Source organism: Stegodyphus dumicola, chromosome X2 (assembly GCF_044657685.1).
Source record: "Stegodyphus dumicola isolate Sdum_Otavi_A_Nest chromosome X2, ASM4465768v1".
NCBI classification, from domain to species: domain Eukaryota; kingdom Metazoa; phylum Arthropoda; class Arachnida; order Araneae; family Eresidae; genus Stegodyphus; species Stegodyphus dumicola.
In genome coordinates this window covers 125,370,891-125,391,510 of record NC_140781.1, presented here as the reverse complement: position 1 = coordinate 125,391,510, position 20,620 = coordinate 125,370,891, and the positions used below count along the sequence as shown (strand labels likewise).

The following is a 20,620-nucleotide window of genomic DNA, read 5'->3' as shown; positions in this document are numbered from 1 at the left end:
ATTTAGTAATTTTTTTATTACTAAATAGCTATTTAGTATTTTTTCATGTAAGAAAATTTTTATTTGATGTTAAGAAATCAATAGAATCTAACTAGGTTTCAGAATACTGGTCTAAAATATTAAAAATAAGACTGAAATGAAAAATTAAAATGTAGTTAAAGATTAAATACCTAGAAAGATGAAAAAATTGTATGTGATTCAGTATAATGAGATAAACCTTTGCATGTTTCCTACCTCATGAAGAAGTACATTTAAAAACATACTTTCTCATGAGGCAGAATGGCTTTGATGATTCATTATGTTTAAAGGTTTCATTTATGGCATATCTAGTCTTAAAAAGAGATGTTTGTAAAAAATGCATACTTTTGTGAGAGGAAAAAATTAAAGAATTTGAAGCTAATGAAAATTTGGATGTTTTAAATGTACTTCAAATATTGAAAATACTGTAAAGATAATACAAGGTGTGGCTATTAATTTCCAGGACTGTTCTAATAATAACAGAATAGATGATGTGAAAAACATAACCTTTTAATATGTTTCGAAGTAATCTCCATCTGCCATAATACACTTCTGTTGTCGTCTGTATAGGTTGTGGAAACAACTTTTAAAGTCCTCTTTCGGAAGGCTCTTTAATGTCCACACCACATTCATCTGGATGTCTTCAACATCCACAAAGCGTATTCCTTTCATCACAGTTTTGAGTTTGGGAAACAAAAAGAAGTCTGCAGGGGCCAAGTCAAGGAGAGCATGACGGATGATGCAGCTCCACGACCTAATGCTTGGCCCAAAACCTCTTCACTGGCAATGCAGTAGAGGGGCGGGCGTTGTCATGCAACAGAAACCAACTCATGTTCTGTCGAAAACAGGGACATACTCTGTGAATTCTTTCAGTCAGGCAAGAACTTCTGCATAAAATTGTCTTGTAACAATAGTGCCTGGTGGGACAAATTCATGATGAATAAATGATGATTTTTGAAATCGAATTTTTTTCTGTTTAGGGGTGCTGGTAGACTGTCATTCTGTGCTCTGTCTCTTAGATTCAGGGTCGTATTGATAGCACCAAGATTCATCACCTGTCACTATCGAATCCAGTAAAGCAGGGTCAGCGTCAGCGCTGTCGATGAGTTCACCACACATGTCCATTCTGACTTGCTTCTGATTGTCCGATAAACAGTGTTTGACAAATCTGGAACACACCTTGTGTTTCCCTAGGTCTTGCATCAGCATTCAAACAGTCGCCGATCCGCTGTTACAAGCTTGCGAACCTTCTCAATTGTTTCAAGCATATCCACGGAAATCAGCCTTCCGGTGTGGGCTTATCTTCAACACTTTCGCGGCCGTCCCTTAAACGTCCATACCATTCAAATGTGCGGTAGCAGGATAATGTTTGCTGACCATACACCTGCCTCAACATTGCATGCACTTCTGTTGCACTTTTGCCCAGTTTAAGGCAGAATTTGATGTTCACCCTTTGTTCCATTTCAGCACCTTCACACTTCGACAACAACACTTCACCAGATACCTTTCTACTCGTCTTTCCCAGCTAAGCTCGTGTCTACAACTGACGCATGCTGCGGGGAGCATGTGCAGATGTACTACTTTCCAGATACCAGCAGCACCTCTCTCGGGCGAGTGATCGGTTTCACGATGTGACGTCAGTCCTGGATATTAATAGCCACACCTTATACATTTTTTGAATGTGTGCAATCTGATAACTGTATATAGACATGTATGGCTTATCAGTGATAAATGTGTTTCTAAACCCCTGAAGTCAGTCTGGCTTACATTTGTATGCTTTCGGATTGGCTACTTGGAGATTTCTCTTATTTTTCTTTTGTATAGCATAAATATGAAACAGCTTTCTAGAAGTTTTACTGTACAGACCAAGATATTCTTGTGCTTTGCCATTATGAATTATTATAGTCATGACGAAATTTTTGCTACAAAAATATGCCCTAGAGAAAATGAGAAAGTTGATTTATGAAGAACCAAGAACTGTATGACAGTGAAAGTGAATATCAAATATACATTTCTGGTTAATAGTGTTATATTAGAACTTGTAGAAGTCTGTCTTTGGTTAAACATTTACTTAATCAGTTTTACTTACTTTATTACTGTTACAATAAGGGATAAGGCTGTTTAATATTTTAAGAGCAAGTAAGAGGCTAAGGATTATGTTTTTTAACTCTTATGTATGTTATAGGATAAACATGGATGAAGCAAAAGAAGTACATAAATGTCTACGAAAAGCTGCAGGAATATTTACTACTATGCAGGTAATAATTAGTCTTCTGTTAATATTTGTTGCATCCATAAAGTTTTTAGCATTTTTACAGTTATATATATATCACACCTCATTTTTTGCATTTGATTCAGGAACGATATGTAGGAAATTTACTTCAAAAATGTGAACCTGGTTCTGATTTGGATTCTGCAGTTGTGAATGCCTATATCACTCAGTGTACTGCAGAAGCTCAGGAAAGTGAGTTCTGGCAAATTTCTGAATGTTCAAAAATTTTAGTAGTAATAAGAATTCTTTCTTGACAAAAGGAAATTTCAACATCATTTAATTTGTGAAATTAATATGAAGTGTATGTATCTGCGAGGTATATTTTATGTGTATTTTATGTGTGTGTATATGCTGTGTATATTTCTAATTTAAAAAAAATCTTTCTTTAAAAATACATGCTTAAAAGAATGATAAACAGAAGGTTATTGTCATTTCAGTTTTTTTTTAGCTGTGACAGTATTACATATACAGGACATTCCATACTTTGTACAGCCAGATTCCTCACTTGGAATGCATAAAAAATGCCCACAGTACTCTACCCGTATGATCCGTAGTTTTTGAAAAAACATTTTTCATATCTGGTGCAAGGGGGAAAAGAAACTTTATTGCAACCATGAACGTCAGTATTTGCATATGTTTATGTAGGAAGATGTTCAAAATGTCCACCACACATATCAAAGCATGCATGTGCACATTGTGGAATGATGTCAAGCATTCTTTTGAATTGTATTTTAAAAGACTACCGATAAGTTAGTAGCTACTGATAATCTTTGTATGGTGATAATGTATTCCATTCATAAATATTGTAACATGTACTTTATATGGAATACCCAGGCTGTTAAATTGAATGGGGGGTCCAGTTTTATGGCCAGATCTGACATCTTTGGGTTTCTATGAAGCCATCTGAAGGAATTTGGCCATTGATACCTATTTACCACAGGTGACTTAGTTGCTTGTCTTCATGCTGCATGTACTTTGGTGAACACCACGCTGCTGCAGTACGTGTATTCAACCATTCCACAGTGTGTGCATGCATGTCTCGATGTATGCGATTGACATTTTGAACATTTTCCTATGAAAACGTGCAAATACCGATGGTCATGTTTCCAATGAAAGTTCTTTTTTCTTGTAAAGAATATGACATCATACTTTTCTTTTATGTTTATCTTGAAAACTATGGATCATACAAGTACAGTATTCTGGCTATTTTTATGCATTCCAAGTGAGGAATCTGGCTGTGCAGAATATGTGCAAGTGTTCATGGGGCATCCTGTATACAACTTGTGATCCTTTTAACTTTTTAAAGCCAATGGTACATCAGTTGTACTGAAACCGAGAAAATTACTTTTCCTGGTACAACTGCTGTAGCCGCTGGCTGCACATTGTTTCCCGCTTCCTGTCAGTTTGGCTATATTTTGGCGAAAGCTGCAAGTTTCATCTCGCGCCATTATAGTTGAAAATCGAATAGAGGCTATTTCTTACTCAAACGTTAGAGCATTATCTCATAATTTTAGAGTGATAACTTTTTCCTTGCACTGTTTAATTCCTGTAATGGCACCTCGTTTCAAAGGTCTCAGTCAGGATTAAATTAACAAGTTTCTGAGAGATTTAGAAAAAGAAAATTTGCTTATACTGATTCAGACTATTCAGAAGACGGAATATGTTTTGATCAGTCTTTTAAAAAAGATAAAGTCTTTGAAGACAATGTTAATAATTTATTTGAATATAGGTAGCCAAATGAGCATGATGGAACTGAGATTACTGGGGGAAAAAAGAAACTGTGTTTAGAAGATCCTAGTGTAATGAAATATATAACACTGAGTTTATCACGTTTAAATAGCTCGGTTCAGGTCTCGGTGAATGAGCTAGCTGTATGGTCTTTTGCATGGGTTTCCCCATGAAAAACTTAAATGTGAGTCAGTTCTTCGGAGTCCTCCACGAAAGTATCACTACCTTTAGCAAAAAACCCTATTTTACTTTGCCAATTGATGTTTAAACTTCTTCCCTCAGGCCAGTAAACAGCGGCATAGCTAGAGTTTCTAGTGCCTGGGGACAACTGAAGAATTTGCGCCCCTTTTCGTGTGCCAGAAATGGAAAATATTTTATTAAAAAATTTCATAGCATCAATTTGCCACCCCTTGGATACTGCACCCGGGGACAGATGTCCACCCTTGCCCCACCCTAGCTACGCCACTGCCAGTAAATATTGTATTTAATTATATTGTTACAGCCATCTGCTATGCAGATAACCCCATTAAACATCTCATTAGATAATGGATAGTGAAATCTACATATAAGTGAATAAACAGATTTCATAGCCTTTTTTCCACATGTATAACATGAGTATGAATCGCTTTCTTTCCAAAAGTCCCTGACAAAGATTAAGGTTACATTAATTAATTAAGATAAGCAACTCGAGGGCTATCTGTCAATGGAGAGATATACCATCATGAAAGACTTTCTAAGGGCAACTGTCTCATATTCACGGTACACTTGAAGAAAGTCAGAAAACCTGCCATGTTCGCCTGGAATTTAACCCCGGTCGAACTGTCAGGGTTCAGTGTTCTTAACATTCTCCCCTTAGTGGGTCCCTGCGTGAAGGCATCCCTATTTTGAGCTAACCTGTACTCTCCTGCATTGTCAAAATCGAGCAAGTAACAAGCATTCAATTGTTAATATGAATTGAAATTATTTGATTTGACTAATAATATTCGCTGCATATGTATTTATGTTATCATTAAAACTTCAGCAAGTTTGCACGCTTTTTAAGATTATCAGATTTAATGCTTTTAAAGCGCCTTCTAGAAAGTAGGTAAAAGTACTTTTATCGTTTAGTTCCGTTTTATACTTATGAATAATGAGATGTTATTTTGGACCTTTTATGGGAGTGCATAAAACCCTTAAGAACTGTTAACTTCTTTTGAATTTCTTCTATTATGTAGGCAATTTTGTTTGATTTATCAGGAGATAGATAATTGCTTGCATAATAGTTTTTGTGATCTTCATTCATTGTAAAATAAATAAAACCAGTTTATCTTTAAACGCTCTTTTAGGATGGCATCTCCTAAAAAGTGTTTAAATATCATTAACCTCTTTGTCATCCGTAACGCGTCTAGCACGTTCAAGTGAAACATTTTCAGGGCAGCCAAAATGCGCTTCAAGCTTTCTTCTACATTTTAAAACTTTTAAACATTTAAAACGCTTTCTAAATGTTTACTTGATTGAGTTTTTATTTTTGTTTGTTCTAATACCTCCTAGGGGGCAGTACTAATCAGGCATTCTATTTCTAATTGAATTCCCCCCCCCCCGGGTTTTATGAATATTTGCTCCATTTTACATATTATAGAAGACGGTGGGAGATCTTCAACATTTACTCAGTAGAAAAAGAGAATAAATGAGGTTGTGAATTGGAAAGACAAGAAGGATATACATTTGATAAGTACAGTCCACAATAACTCTATGATTGATGTTGAAACACGGAAAAGAACTGTAAAAAAAACCAATAATTGTAAAAGATTACAACAACAAAATGGAAGGAGTGAACTGCCTGGATCAGATGTTATCAAATTAATCCTGCTGTTAGAAATAAGCAGAGATATTATTACTTTTCCATTATGCTTTATTTCCTTATAATTTTACTTAATATTCATTTAAATTCATCCACTACGCAAGTTATGTATGTACAGAGAAAACAACAGTACACGCTGCAAAAAACAACGGGCCACTAAGGAGAAATTTTTCCAGACAGAAGAGGACGGTGAAAGGGTTAAAGCTTGTGTAACTCCTAAATTGAATCAAAACATCAGTTACTTTGCATAAAATTGCAGCCAGTTTTAATATGCTTAAATTTGTATACTGCTCAAGAGATTAATGGAATTCAGACAAGTTAATAAAAAAAATGTTTATAAAAGGAATGTTTATAAAAGGAATGTTATTTTGTCTGTAATAAGATACAGGGTGTCCCACAAAGCCCCTCCCCCCATTTTTAAAACTAAATAACTTGAAAACAAAGATCGATAGATGAAACAAAAGGCATGTTTATTGGGACAATTGTAAAAATCTGATACAGAAATTCCACCTTAGATACAAAAGTTGCCAATAGTGACGCTGTAGTTGCAGTACATTCTAGAAAAGGCATAAAACATGTCCCTTGCAAGCCATCATTGCAATCGCATCACAATCTTTTTAAAATGTCCGCCTTTTACAGTACAGAGGTGGGGTAAATGAAGAACAAAATTTTCACACACACCTCCTTGGTAGTGATGAGTCGGTACTACCAAACCGGGTATTTTGTAACGGGTACTGAAAATCGGTACGTCCAAGTACCCGTTACTTCAGTACCGAAATCGGTACTTTTCGGTATTCGTTACTTCTGTACCGAAACGGGTACTTTTCGGTATTCGTTACTCCTGTACTGAAACGAGTACTTTTCGGTATTCGTTACTTCTGTACCGAAACGGATGCTTTTCGGTATTCGCTACTTTGTAACGAAAATATGCGTCTCTTCTCGGTATTCGTTACTGGACGATTGATGAGGGTTCAGCTCACTTCGGTTTTGGTACGAGGACAGTAGTATCTGGTTGTATTTGCGAAATGGTGATATGCGCTCCTTGTGTCCATGATTGCCTGCTCCTCAGACACTTCCGTAGTTGACATGTTTTCTGATATTCAAAATCTTACTCTGTACAGATAAAATCAAACATCTGGTGACATGGCAGAGTTCCTTCAGTGCGCAAAATCGTTAGCTGTGTATTTCGGTACTCCGGTACAGCAAACCGTTACTAGGGTACTCCAAATCATTACTTGGGTACTCAGTACTTGAAATCGGTTTTCGGTACTTTTCAAAGTAACAGTTACTTGAGTAACGGGTATTTTGTACCGGGTACTTGTCTGTCTGTACCCGTTACTCTCGTACCGAAGTTGCCCATCACTACTCCTTGGTGTGTCAACGGAAATGGATGCACATGCCTCACAGATCGACTCTTCAAGCTTGTCCAGTAGTGCAGGCTTCTTCTGGAAGACAGTATCCTTCAAGGTGCCCCACAAAGAGTAGTCACAAGGGGTGAGTATGGGGGACAATCTATGCCTGTTCCAGTAAATTTGGAATAGCCCAAAGCAATAACTCTATCCCCGAATTATTCCTCTCAAGGAACTAAAACACCTGTTCAGTGAGCTGTGGTTGGGCCCCATCTTGCATGAACCACGCACGAAGTGCCTGGTCGATCCTCCAGTGCTAACAATGTGGCGACAAATTGTTCCAACATTTCAAAATAACGGTCAGAAGTGATTGTTTCTCGCAAGAAGGGGCCAATAATACCTTTCCTGGATACTGCAGCCCAAACAGTAACTTTTCAGGAATGTAGTGGTTTTGCTTCACATAAATGAGGGTTTCCAGTACCCTGAAATCGCTAATTTTGTTTGTTCATGACACCATTCAGATGAAAATGTGCTTGATCTGTACAGCATCTGTTCATATGCAGCCAACATCCAATCCATCATCATCAATCATTGTAAGCATTTCGTTCGCAAACCTTCTGTATGTTACACAGCTGAAACGGGAATAGTTGATGACACTGGATCTTGAATGGAAACATGTGTAGCCTATTTCTCAGTATTCTGTGCATGCTGGATCACATTAAGACGTATTCTACTGCAAGTCTTGAGATAGAATTCCTTGGATTTTGCTGAATAAGTGTAGAAACTGCCGTGACATTTTCAGGAATAATTACGGAGTGTCTGGGACCATCATCAGCCACACTTCCTGTTCATTGAAATTTATCAAAAAACACATGAATTGTTTTCAAATCAGGACTTTTATCAACGTTAAATCAGGATTGAAAACTGTGCCTTGTTGCCGTAGGACTGTAATTTGACCTGTGAAATTCCAGTACCAGCAAAACACATTATTCCATGGAATACATGATTTCATGCACATCCTTTGATATCCTAGTCTTTTCATGTTTAAACAGTGGAACTCTCCGTACTCTAATCGCTCTGGACTTCAGATCACTCTTTATAGGGACTCTTCATGGTAATACAGCATACATTGCCACCTATTGATGACTTTTGTAACTAAATATGAAACTTCTATACAGATTTTTTACAGCTGTCCCAATAAATGTACCTTTTGTTTCATTCTTCTATCGATATTTGTTTTCGAGTTATTTAATTTTAAAAAAGGGCGCCCTTTGTGGAATACCCTGTTAATGTCAACTCATAATTAAATATATTGGATTACAGAAAAGCACATGAACGCTATCTGGTTAAGGGAATGGATGCTTTCAGACAGGGATGGATGCTTAAACAGAAAATTGCTCCGATTTAGGTTCTTTATGGAAAATTCCATATGTAATCAGCCCATTCTCCAGGATTTGATTAAATTGATTTGGTTCGCTTACTGAATTAAGTCAAAGCACACAACAGCTATTTGTATAATTAGAGGGATGCCTTTGTGGAGGACTTTCTAAGGAAAACTGGCTTGTATCTACGTTACACATTGTGAAAACCATGATTATGCCCATGAATCCAACCCTTTTGCTGGAATTCAAACCCGAGCAAGCTACAAATGTTCAGCCACCTTTACTGCTCTGCTGCTGAAGAGACTGTAAAATATTGATATAGAAAAATTATTAAAATAACCGTTTTAATTTACTAACCTATATTTCTCAATTGACAGTACATAAATTACTGGCATCTGAGGTGATTATTTGTGATTAAACTTTATTGCACTTTTCTACAGTATTTCATATTATGATGGAATTTTTGCACTTCAAAGTTATTTCTCATGTTTTTTTTTTTTTTTTTTTTTTTTGTTCCATTCATGATTTTTTATTTTTTCAAAAAGAAAATTTCGCACTTTAAGTAAAAAATACATGAAAGGATACTTTATGAAAAATTTGGCATAAACAGTTTTCTTAATTTTGCTTTAAAAATATTCCACTGTAATTATTTTAATCACTGGAAGAAATATGAAGAACAGATTTACTATATTGTAAGTGTAAACACCCAGTATGCCCTTATTCTTGTGAAAATGTGAGAGATTACTCTCTTTAAAATAAATTAGAAAATTTATTTTGTAAAACGTGTATACATCCATCTCATTTAAAATTGGGCAAACTTCAACCTTTGGATATAACAATGATTTTACACGAAATCGGCCTATGAAAGGAAATTGACATATAATTCTTCATAAACATTTAAAACTGCTCTGAAAAGTACTTTTGATGAATTCATATTTTCTAAAATTTTAAATCATAGATTAAAATTCTCTTTAGCAATTTTCTCTTAAATTAATTTTCTTTAGTAAATATTAAAATGAAGCTTAGAAGTTCTTTTTCTCCCTCTTTTGGCACCATAATAATTCAAAGTTTAAGAATTCTCATCAGACTTCATGCTACAGGTATAAAACGGATTGCATGCATAGTTCACAGACTTTTTTCCCCTGTTAACATAAACAAAAGCCAATTTTACAAAGAAAATTCTCCATAAAGCTATACCTCCTGTGCCAGATAGTCCAATGTAATATTTGTTAAACTTAAATGATCAAGCACGACCAATATATGCCCAATTTTCTTTTTTATATTATAATAACAAAATTATGGAGAAAAGCAGATTTAAAACTTTATTATTGCTGTAAGTTCATCTGAAAATCTAATTATAATAAATCTTATTTGAATCATCTAATAGTAATGAATATTATTAATAAATTTATTATTATTTAATTAAATTATTCATTACTATTATTTTGTTAATGAAAATAGACCATCAAAAAACTGCATGCCAACCTGCAGACCTAAAAAGCTAGTTCATATTTATTAGATTTTGTAAAATTTTGTTCTTGTTTTTTAATTTCTAATAAGAAAATATGCGAATATAAATAAAGTGTGAAAACAAAGTCATAAAATTCACAAATTATTGCCGAGATTGATCAGAAATAGTAAATGTCATATAAACATTGCATATTGCTCTAAATAAATATTACATTGGATAAAAGGTTTATTTAAATTAAAGTGAAATAAACATAGAAAAAATCACAACTATAGCAATCCATTCTAGACCATTTAAACAGTGTCCAACAAACATGTAAATTTTACTGCATTCATGGAGAGGACAAATGACCACTCTGAGTTTTCTCATTAGGAAAATGTCAAAGGGGAGTGTTTAGATTGCTCCGGTTTGAGGCTACATTATAAGAATTTCAGCCTGGTTTTAGGAAATTAATACAGTAAATAATTGTTTTCATGATTTACTTCCAGGAATACAGCTTATTGCCTTCAGAATAATCACCTGTCATGGTTATACACTTCTGAGGATTGTAGAGGTTGGGCACACATTTGGCAACTTGTCCCAAGAAAGTTTTCCAGAATGATCCTGAAATTTTAGAAAAGGCATTAACTAGTCCAGAGGCAGAAAAATGGAAGTTAGCCATGGAAGAAGAGTTGGAAAATTTAAAACAAAATGAAACTTGGGACTTTGTGCCTAGGCCAGAAGAAAGGAATGTCATGAAATGTAAGTGGGTATTCAAGAGAAAACTGAACAAAGATGGACAAGTAGAAAGATATAAAATTCGTTTAGTTGCTCGTTACATCCAAGTCGAAGGAATTGACGACAAAGAGACATTTTCTCCTGTAATAAAAACAAAATCAATTAGAACTTTATTAGCATTCTCAGTTGAGCAAAACTAGCAGGTTCATCAACTGGATATTACTGGAGCCTATTTAAATGGAAAATTCATTGAGACAATTTTCTTGGAACAGCCACCAGTGAGTCTGCACGAGAAAACACATAGACATTTGCTTGCTAAAGAGAAGCCTTTATGGACTTCATCAGTCTGGGAGAGAGTGGAATATCTGCCTCGATAAATTTCTGAAATCAGCGAACCTAACAAGATTCAGAGCAGATCCTTGTGTTTTCTTCAATAAGAAAAGGAGTTAATTGTAGGTGTGTATAGGTATGATCTCCTTGTAATGTCCAGCAAAGATTTCATCATTCAGGAATTTAAGGACACTATTGCAGCCACATTAAAAATCAAGGACTTGGGAGAAGTGCATCACCTTCTTTCAGTTAGGATAAGCAGAAAGGAAGATGGCTGTGTGACTCTTGACCAAAGTGTCTATGCTAGTGAACTCTTGGAAACAACTAATATGCAAGACGCTAAAGGAGCATCAACACCATTAGATCCAGGTATGAAATATGTATCAGCCACTAAGGATAACATGTTGAATGCTGAAAGAGCATTAAAATATAGGCAGGCTGTTGGAGAGCTCTTGTACCTAACAGGAGGAACAAGGCCAGATTTAGCTTTTGCTACTATTTAACATGAGCCAATTCAATAATTGCCCAAGCAAGGAACATTGGGATGGCATACAACATATCCTTCGTTACCTAAAACAGACCAAGGAATTAAAGCTGACTTTCCAAAAGACTGGAAAGGATTTGGAAGTGTTCTGTGATTCTGATTGGGCTGGTGATAAAATTGATTAGACGATCATTTAGTGGCCATGTGTTATTACTAGCAGGTGGAGCTGTCTCATGGAGCAGTAAGAAACAACAGATGACTTCATTGTCAACAGTTGAAGCTGAGTACTTCTCGATGTGCCATGCAGCCAAGGAAGTACTGTGGCTCCAAAATTTTTTTAATTTTCCACAAAACTTATTTGTTGATAATCAGGGTGCCATTTCTTTAGCTAAAAACTATGTCACTTTAGAGCATAACAAACATATTGAACTCAGGCATTTTTTCTTGAGAGAGAAGTTGATGAACTTTACCTATGTGCCTTCTAGTTCAAATGCAGCAGACATGTTGACATAGAGTGTGCAAAAGAAAGCCTTGTTCAATCAAAGGTTCAGTGTAGGACTGAGGGAAATTGAATCAAGGGAGAGTGTTGCAAATAACTTTATTTTGTGATTATATTTCCCACTTGTATTTTGCAACGTGTGGCAACATGATTTTTATTTCTTGTTTTTTTTGGCAACGTTTTCAGTTGTTCTCACTTGTTTACTTTACCATGTAGCATTTACTGTGTCTATAATGATTTTGTATTTCAATATATGTTAATCCAGATGAATCTCTGCTTATTTATGTCTCCATTCCTAATGCTAGACTTCATTTTTGTAGCCTTATGCTTTGGGTTTGGGTTTCAGTTTTTGAGAGATATTCAGAGACCACCTTTTCCAAATATGTTACCATATAATTTTTTTTTATCACAAAATAATTTATTGGATGTTGTTAGCAAGAAAGTTTTATTCATGCACTAAAGTCGGGGTCCTCTTAAAATGTCTCGAAGTGAGACCAGAAAGATCATTATGGTTATTTGAAAAACGCAAAGGCAGTCTGCAGTTTAAGATGGCTGTGAATTTCATCCTGAAAGTTTCAAGATCTTCATATGCAAGTTACTTGCTGTATGTTTCAAACCACTCTGTCAAAGGTCACCAAAATGGAAAAAACAAAAGTAGATTAAATAATCTTTTTATTTTTTAGAAGCTAGAAATTGTAGATTATTTAAGCCATCCATAGTATTGCAGTTTCTGTCGCAATTTCCTTATTTGCAGCACAAAAGTTTGCATACCAGTCACTGTGAAGATTTTATGGCTTTCCTCTGTGTGAAATCAGTCATTTTAGGTATGCTGTAAAGGCTTTTAGTGAAAGATTTTTAATTTGGATGTGAAGTGCCTTTGTTATGAGGGACACAAATGTAACATTCTGTAGTAAAGCTCTCTTACTTTAATGTATTAAATAGCGAAGAGTCCTGAAAAATCACAAACTTAAAATTTTGGAATAAAGTAGATGGAAGAACAACAGAACCTGGAATATCATTCGTAACTTGCTGCGGAAGTGTGAGGATGTTTGGAGAAGCTTATGCTATAATTTTTGTACAAAATTCTTAATTATATCTGTTGCAAAAATAATCCAAAACTTCTTTCTTAACACAGCTTGCAGAAACTGCTGATCAACATGCAGATGTTTCAAATGGTAGTGCCTGAAGTTAAAATTTGAGATATGAGGATTTTTAGGAAGTAAAATTTAAGGTTTCTGCTCCTCTGAAATCTGGACATTTTTCAGTCTGCTCCAAACTCTTAGGATATTCCATAGTCCATGAAAAATTCGGTGTGACCAGATTCAGATATCAGCCAAACCTGATGATTTGGCAAAAAATTCAAAGCATAAAAATAATCGCCAAAATACTTATGATATGGTTAGGTTGAAGGGGAAAAAAACCAAGGAAACTTAAAAGATATTCGTAAAATAAAAACCTTTAGTGTAAATTAAACAATTTCCCAAAGAAATCAAGGAAAAAAATTTAGTGAACTGAAAATAAAGAGAAGTCATAAAACTGTGCATATCATTTAAAATGTCTGAAAACATTAGCGGTTAGGCATAGCAGCTAAAAAAACATTCTTTTGTTTCTCAGAAAAATCCTGCCATACACCCCCTGGAGTGGAAGGATACGACCAACATTAATTTTTCGATGTGAAAACAGATTTTGCATCAACTTTGATAATATTATCAGTGCCAATATTAATATGGGCAAAAGTTTACGTGATGGCACCTGTGGCTAACCAACAGATATAGGTAAACATTGCACATGCGCAAAATGCAGACCGCAGCACTGCCATACTGGTATTTCAAAATGGTACTTACATTAAAAACATGCATTGTATTATGCTGATTATTGTTGCTAAACTCAATAATTCTGGAGTATCTAACATTGACAATAGTGGCAGTTACGAATAAAAAGCATCCTATTAATTAATAAAACAACAAAAATTAGCATTATATTTGCAAATTTTTCACAGGACAAGTTTCGATGGTTTTACTGAACCATCATCCTCAGCTGCCAAAGCGCAAATGAATGAGATAACAAGAATTATTGTGTCAAATTAAGAATCAAAGATATTAAATTATTACTGTAAAAGCTTCTTTACCACATATTATGAACATAAGTAAACTTTTTTCTTTTAATTTAAAAAATAACAATATCAATCAAAATACATAAACTTTAACAATATAACATAAAATGACTAATTATGCACCATAAAAATGTTAGTATTTGTTTAATCGCAGCAATTCATTAAATGAATGAATTCTAACTGAAAACATTCCGTTTGAAAAGTGTAATATTAATCAAAGACTGTGTAACCGTAAACCCTTTACAATGTAACACTAAATGCTCAATTATTCACAACTAAAACATTAAGTTTATCCATTACAAAAAATTATTTAGATTGATTGAACAGTTGTGTAAATGCACAAGCTCCATCTCAAAGTTAGAGCAATGTTTTAAAAAATAAAATTTATCAATTAAAATTTTGACAGCAAATTGTTTAATAGAGTATTTCAATGTGAAATATTTCAGTTTCAGAAAATTAAAATAAGAATATTTCCTATTTTAATTTCAGTCACCTGAAACTTTCATGACAGTATCAATTTAATATTTTTGGATTTAAATTTTACTTGCTTATTAATATAAATTCAACAATAGATAATTATGGCAAAAGCATTTTATTTTAGTTTACATTTTGATAAATCAATTGTAGAACTTAAAATACATATAACTTACCAATACCATTCCTTAGATCAAAAACATTTTAAACTTAATTTTCTTAATTTCAAATTAATTCGACACAAGTAATTATTTATCTTAATCTATATTAAAAATTAGTATAACATCTAATATTATAACTTCAGGAAAAAAGACTATTTTACAGCCGTTTGAATTTCATAATAATTCACCAAATAGTTCAAAATAATTCACCAAATAATGTCAATGTATGTTTATCAACTTTCATAGATGTTTCTCTTACATAATGTGATTAATTAAATATCAGGCACTCCTTCATGTATGCTTTCATAACCTATCAATTTATGTTTTCAAAGGATTAAATATTTATAAATTAATTAAAAAATTGTTTGTAATAAGATGTTCTTAAATGAGCTTTGCTTAACGTGCACAGATATATTCCTTTCATAGAGTAAGAAAATTTCACAAAATACTAATCAAAAGCATAAATTTTTATTTTCATCAAAAGATCAATTATCTTTAAAAAGAATTTCATAGTAGTATTCTAAGAGTTTAAAGATTAGGAAATATGAGAACTAAGAATCAAATTTTAATAGCAAATAAAGGAAAACGTAAATAATATATAAAGTAAATAGATAAATAAATACTTTAAGTAATCTAGAAAGGAAAATGTGTAATAAATTACACAATGAAAACGAAAAAATTACTTTGCAGCTAAACCTTTAGAAATTCACCATTAATATTTACGGAAAATTCAAGTTTAGTAGCAAATAAAAAAGTTATTTATGCTTTTTATTTATAAACGAGATTGTATATTTCTAATGTAGGTAGGTCTTGGATGTAAATAGAATTATTATAAAAATCTTTTATGTTTCTAGTAAAATCTGGATATTAAGGCCATTAAGGTCATTAATAGCATTAAACACGATGCTGTGATTATTCGTTTAAATGATTAAGGTTCTTTGAAATTGGATTTTTCATTTTCAAATGTTTGATGTATGTGAATTTAATAACATATTTGGTTCTACTATGATATGAATGTTTCAGGTTTTTCCTGTATTGAAGAAAATGTTTTGGAAATTAGTTAATGACATTAATGCTCTTTCAAATGATGTAGTTATTGTTAAAATTTGGTCTATATGAGTCTATTCATAAAAGTTACAGTTCTGAAAATGAATTCAGAAAACTAATATTCATTCTCCTTATTTATGATCATGATTGTATATTTTTGACATAGGTAATAAGAAACTTTGGATGTAAATAGAATTATTATTAAAATTTTTTTTTATGATTTTTGTAAAATTTGGATATTTAAGCCCTTTATAGCATTTAAAACAATGCTGTGGTTATTTGTTTAAATCAATAAAGTTCATTTCAAATGTACACTGGTTATCATAAATTAAGGAAAAATCACGATTACTGAAAAAGTTACATGTAGAATTTTATGAAACTTACCCACAATATACAACACATAGTAAGCTATCAAACAACATCAAAAGAAATTACCAGACAAGGTAGTATAGAAATTAGCACATGTATAAAATGAACAAATTGAAGATGTCAGTTTGCTATAGTAAAAGTACCTTCAATATGGAATATAATTGCCTCTAGAAGCAATACAGCACATTCAGCGATGTGTGATGCTTTCAATTATGCATTCTATCTATTCCATAGGCAGCGAGAGCCATTGCTCTTGCAAAGCAGTGTGGCAAGGGTCTAAGGGGGAGGATTGAGAGCAGCTAGATGTCTCCCTAAAGCATCCCAAACGTGCTCGATAGGATTCAAGTTCGGGGATCGAGCTGGCCACTACATAAGCATAATTGTTTCCTGTTGAAGATAATCATATTCGATGCGAAGCCTGTGTGGTCTTGCATTGTCGTCCTGTAACAGGAAAGCATCACCTATTGCCCCGGCATATGGGCGCACATAAGCATCAAGGATGTCATCTCTGTAAACATGAGCATTCACGGTTCCCCCTGGAAAAACATGAAGGTCTGTGCGTGCACCCAAAAAGATGCCACCCCAAACACAAACACTGCCTTTTCCGTATGCATCTCTTTCACGGATGTTTGATGGATAATGAGTTCCAGGTTCTCTCCATATCAAATAACGCCTACTATCGCGTTCTAGACTAAACCTGGACTCATCCGTAAAGAGAATAGACCTCCATTGCTCAGGCATCCCGTGGACATGTTGTCGTGTCCACTGCAAACGGTCCTTCATATGGCATGACTTGAGCAGCACGCAAATGGTTGTTTGCCTCGCATACAGACCACCTTTGTGAAGCCTTATACGCACAATTGACGTTGAGACAAAGCTTCCGGTGGCTGCAGCGAGGGAGGATCTAAGAAGAGTCGAAGTAGCTTTTCTATTCCTGAGTGCACATAATGTCAAATATCGGTCATCAGTGCTCGTCGTAGCAGTTGGCCGTCCTTGGCTGAACCTCCTAGGTGCCGAATCTGTGATTTGAAATTGCCTCCAAAGTCTATGAACCACGGAAGGACTCACATTTAGCCATCTGGCCACTTCTGTTTGACTTTGTCTTGCCTCTAGTCTCCCAATGGGCCCACCAGTGGCCGAGCGGTAAAGTCGCTGAACACTGGTAGTTCAGTCCAAGGTTCGAATCCCGCGAACGGGCTGGCTGCATGGGCGTTTTCGTGGTTTTCCCCATGTGTAACATGTATACGAGCCAGTTTCCCTTAGAAAGTCCTCCACGAAGGCATCCCTCCCCTTAGGCAGATAGCCCTCGAGGCTTTGCCATAATTACATGCACGCACGCACTAGTCTCCCAATGGCTTTCTGTCGTAGTTCTGCAGGCAAATGATGCCTGGAGATCATTGTTACAAATTGGCTATCTCAGATTTCTGATGTCACTATCACAGTGAAATATGTGGGCTTGCTCTCAAACATGGACTATTATGCTCCTCGCAGATGATGTATTCGGAGTGCAGCGCCACTAATTTGCATATGAGTTTTACTCAGTTACCTCCTCTCGGCAACATATTCAAATTTTACACGGTTTGGCTTATTTTTGAGGGATTTATTGCTATTTTTGTGATTTTTCCTTAATTTAGGATAACCAGTGCATTTTGCATGTTCAAGGATATGATTTATGTAAATTTTATTTGAAAACAAACTGAGCTTGTCAAGAAAAAAAGCATTTTCATTTCTAAGAGCTTTGACAGCTAAATTAATTAATAAAACCGAAAATTATATTATTTGGAAGTATTTCTGTTACAATTAAATTTTTATCATTTTTTTGTATGTTAAGTTTTTTTTTTATATAAGCTATTGCTCTTTGTAATCTATAGCTTTGAAGTCATGTTTTAAAATATTTTAATGACAGATTGAAAAATTTATTTCGTATAGTAGTATTGAAAAATATGATAATTTCAAAATTCTTACATTGCTAGTTACGATTGCTCGAGCCATTGAACTGAAGCATGCTCCAAGCTTGATATCAGCTCTAGCAAATGAAACAGCAAGACTCTACAGTACTGGAGGTAATCTGAATTAAATAATTTTATAAATAATCAGGGTCCTGTTCACATGTGAACCTTCAGCTGGTCACTAAGTGATTGAGTTGTAGAAATGCTTCAAATGAGTAATTTTTAATCTTGCTAAATTGTTCTCTTCACTTACCTTCACAAGTCTTTATTACACTCTCGTATAATGATTCTGGAAATCTGAACAGAGAACCAATGCTTATCAAACATAACGTAATCAGCAGTATGCACGATGAGTGTATTAGCTCTGTCATCTTGCTTTTAGAAATCTTTACTTATTAACTGATCCACTGGATTTCTGACTAAAGCTTTCTTCTAATAACTGGTCTTCATCATACTGAACAGAACCTTAATTTTGTTGACTACATTTAATAATATTTCTGTATTAAACATATAAATATGTACATGTTAAAATTACTATTATATATTTGCACACAGCTTTATGTATTTAGATTTTGTGAATATTTATGATAAAACAAAGTGCCTATAAATTAGACTATTAACTTCTCCAATTTATAGCAGTAGTTGCCAGTTTTAAAGTGTGATGGCACCATGGGGTGCTAAATAAGCTTTCCTGAATTAAAGTCTGTTAGTTTAGGTACTTCAACGCCATTTTCCAGCTTTCTGGCTTGCCTCATAACTATAGTAATGATTGCTACAGAAAATGGTCAAGGCCTGTAATTTGCCAAAATCCCTTAACCCTTCTGTTTGATGATGACAACATATAATCATAAAGGATATGATGGTCAGTATAATCTTTAGGTACCTATGTTAAAGAAGCTGTATGAAAATGTGTACTTAGTCTAAAATTAAATTGTGTGCATGCCAAACTAAAAGGAAAATTTTTGGAAGAGGTAGCTATAGACTTTATTTCTTTGACTATTGAACCTAGACTTGTGCTTCTAATTACATAGTTTCTCAAAGTAGGATGCCTGATGATAGGTTAATCCTGACATGGAATGCCACATATCTTGTGATTTTGTGAGAAATTGTCCTACTGCAATGTCTTTGGCAGTTCTGCATTCTAACATCATGGCAGAGTGTACTGTTATCCTGAAATCATTTTTTTTTTTTTTTTTTACCTTATCATACTATTCTTGAGACTTTTTTTTCGACAAGACAAAGCCTAATTATTATATGGCCATCCTAGGGCTGGCTGCATCTATGTGGTCTGCATCCTTCTTTAGTCAGCCCAATCATCTGACAGCTGTCTGATTGTATATATTTGGCATCTGATGGTATGCCTTAATGTCCATCCTAGCATGCCAAGGAACTGGCCATATTAGATTTCAGATGACATGTAGTTTGTATTTTATTTACTTAATTTTTTGGGCCATTAATAATTATTTTTAGTTTTGTTTCTTGCAAGTGGCAACAAAACAACTTATGGAATCAGCAAAAATATGTGTGTGTAGTAGGTAGGCTTATTAAAAGAATGTTTTCTTATTTACATGAGTACTGTATTTATTTAAACTTATTTTCAGTAATAAATGAATACTTTATAATGCGTTTATTAGTCTCTAGCATCCATGATATGCTGATAGCATAATAGTTTATTTTTACATGTAAGCGAGCAAGCCATTCATTTTCTCTGCATCCAACCTATCATACTGCAGGAAGCAATCCATTAACATATGCATATATTCGTTTGCAGGAAGTGTTGTATCTCACTCAGAGGTGACAATACAGCATACTGATTTCTTCAGTGTTTCTTTGTTTCATCCAAATAAATGGTGCTATTGTATCGGGATTGCAATTATTTCCTTTTTTATTCACATATTTGTACATTACACATAAAAATGTTCATTACAAATATGGTTCTTTTCAGGTCATGTTTTCTTTGTTTGTTCTATTGTTTCAGCATATGATATTTGAAGTTTTTGCAACAAAATTTTAATCAGATATCATTATATTTTAGATGTATATTTTTTGTGTTGTTATCTATTTTCCAGTTTGTGCCATAATTTATGAAAAGCAGCTGAACAGCTAAGCTCATTCAAAAATTTAATAGAAACTTGTGTAGATTTATATGGCATCTAAGGAAAACAAAATTCCCCATCCTGTTATACCTTTTCACAAGGGCTTTTCTCTGATAAGAGTTTTTATGATATTAACCTATATAGAAGTGTCTTTGTGTTAACCTTATAATAATTGATTATTACCAACTCATAGATAATAAATGTTATAATAGTGTGAGTGGATGGACAGAGGTAAGCAAGGACTCTATGAAGTGCAGTACTAGAATACATTCATTGGGTCTAATATGTATTTGTTGTAGCTATCATTTGATTATTATTATTATA

The 20,620-nt window shown here is 34.1% G+C and overlaps 1 protein-coding gene across 2 annotated transcripts in view; it reads left to right on the top strand.

Annotated features, from left to right (window-relative positions):
- Positions 1 to 20,620, top strand: part of LOC118195332 (BRO1 domain-containing protein BROX-like) — a 79,636-nt gene that overhangs the window by 27,328 nt on the left and 31,688 nt on the right. For both annotated transcript variants that reach the window (XM_085809777.1, XM_085809778.1), the window contains exons 4-6: positions 2,204 to 2,276; positions 2,377 to 2,482; positions 18,225 to 18,314. In XM_085809777.1, coding sequence (XP_085665903.1) covers positions 2,204 to 2,276; positions 2,377 to 2,482; positions 18,225 to 18,314 — 269 coding nt within the window. The remainder of the gene's footprint in view (positions 1 to 2,203; positions 2,277 to 2,376; positions 2,483 to 18,224; positions 18,315 to 20,620) is intronic.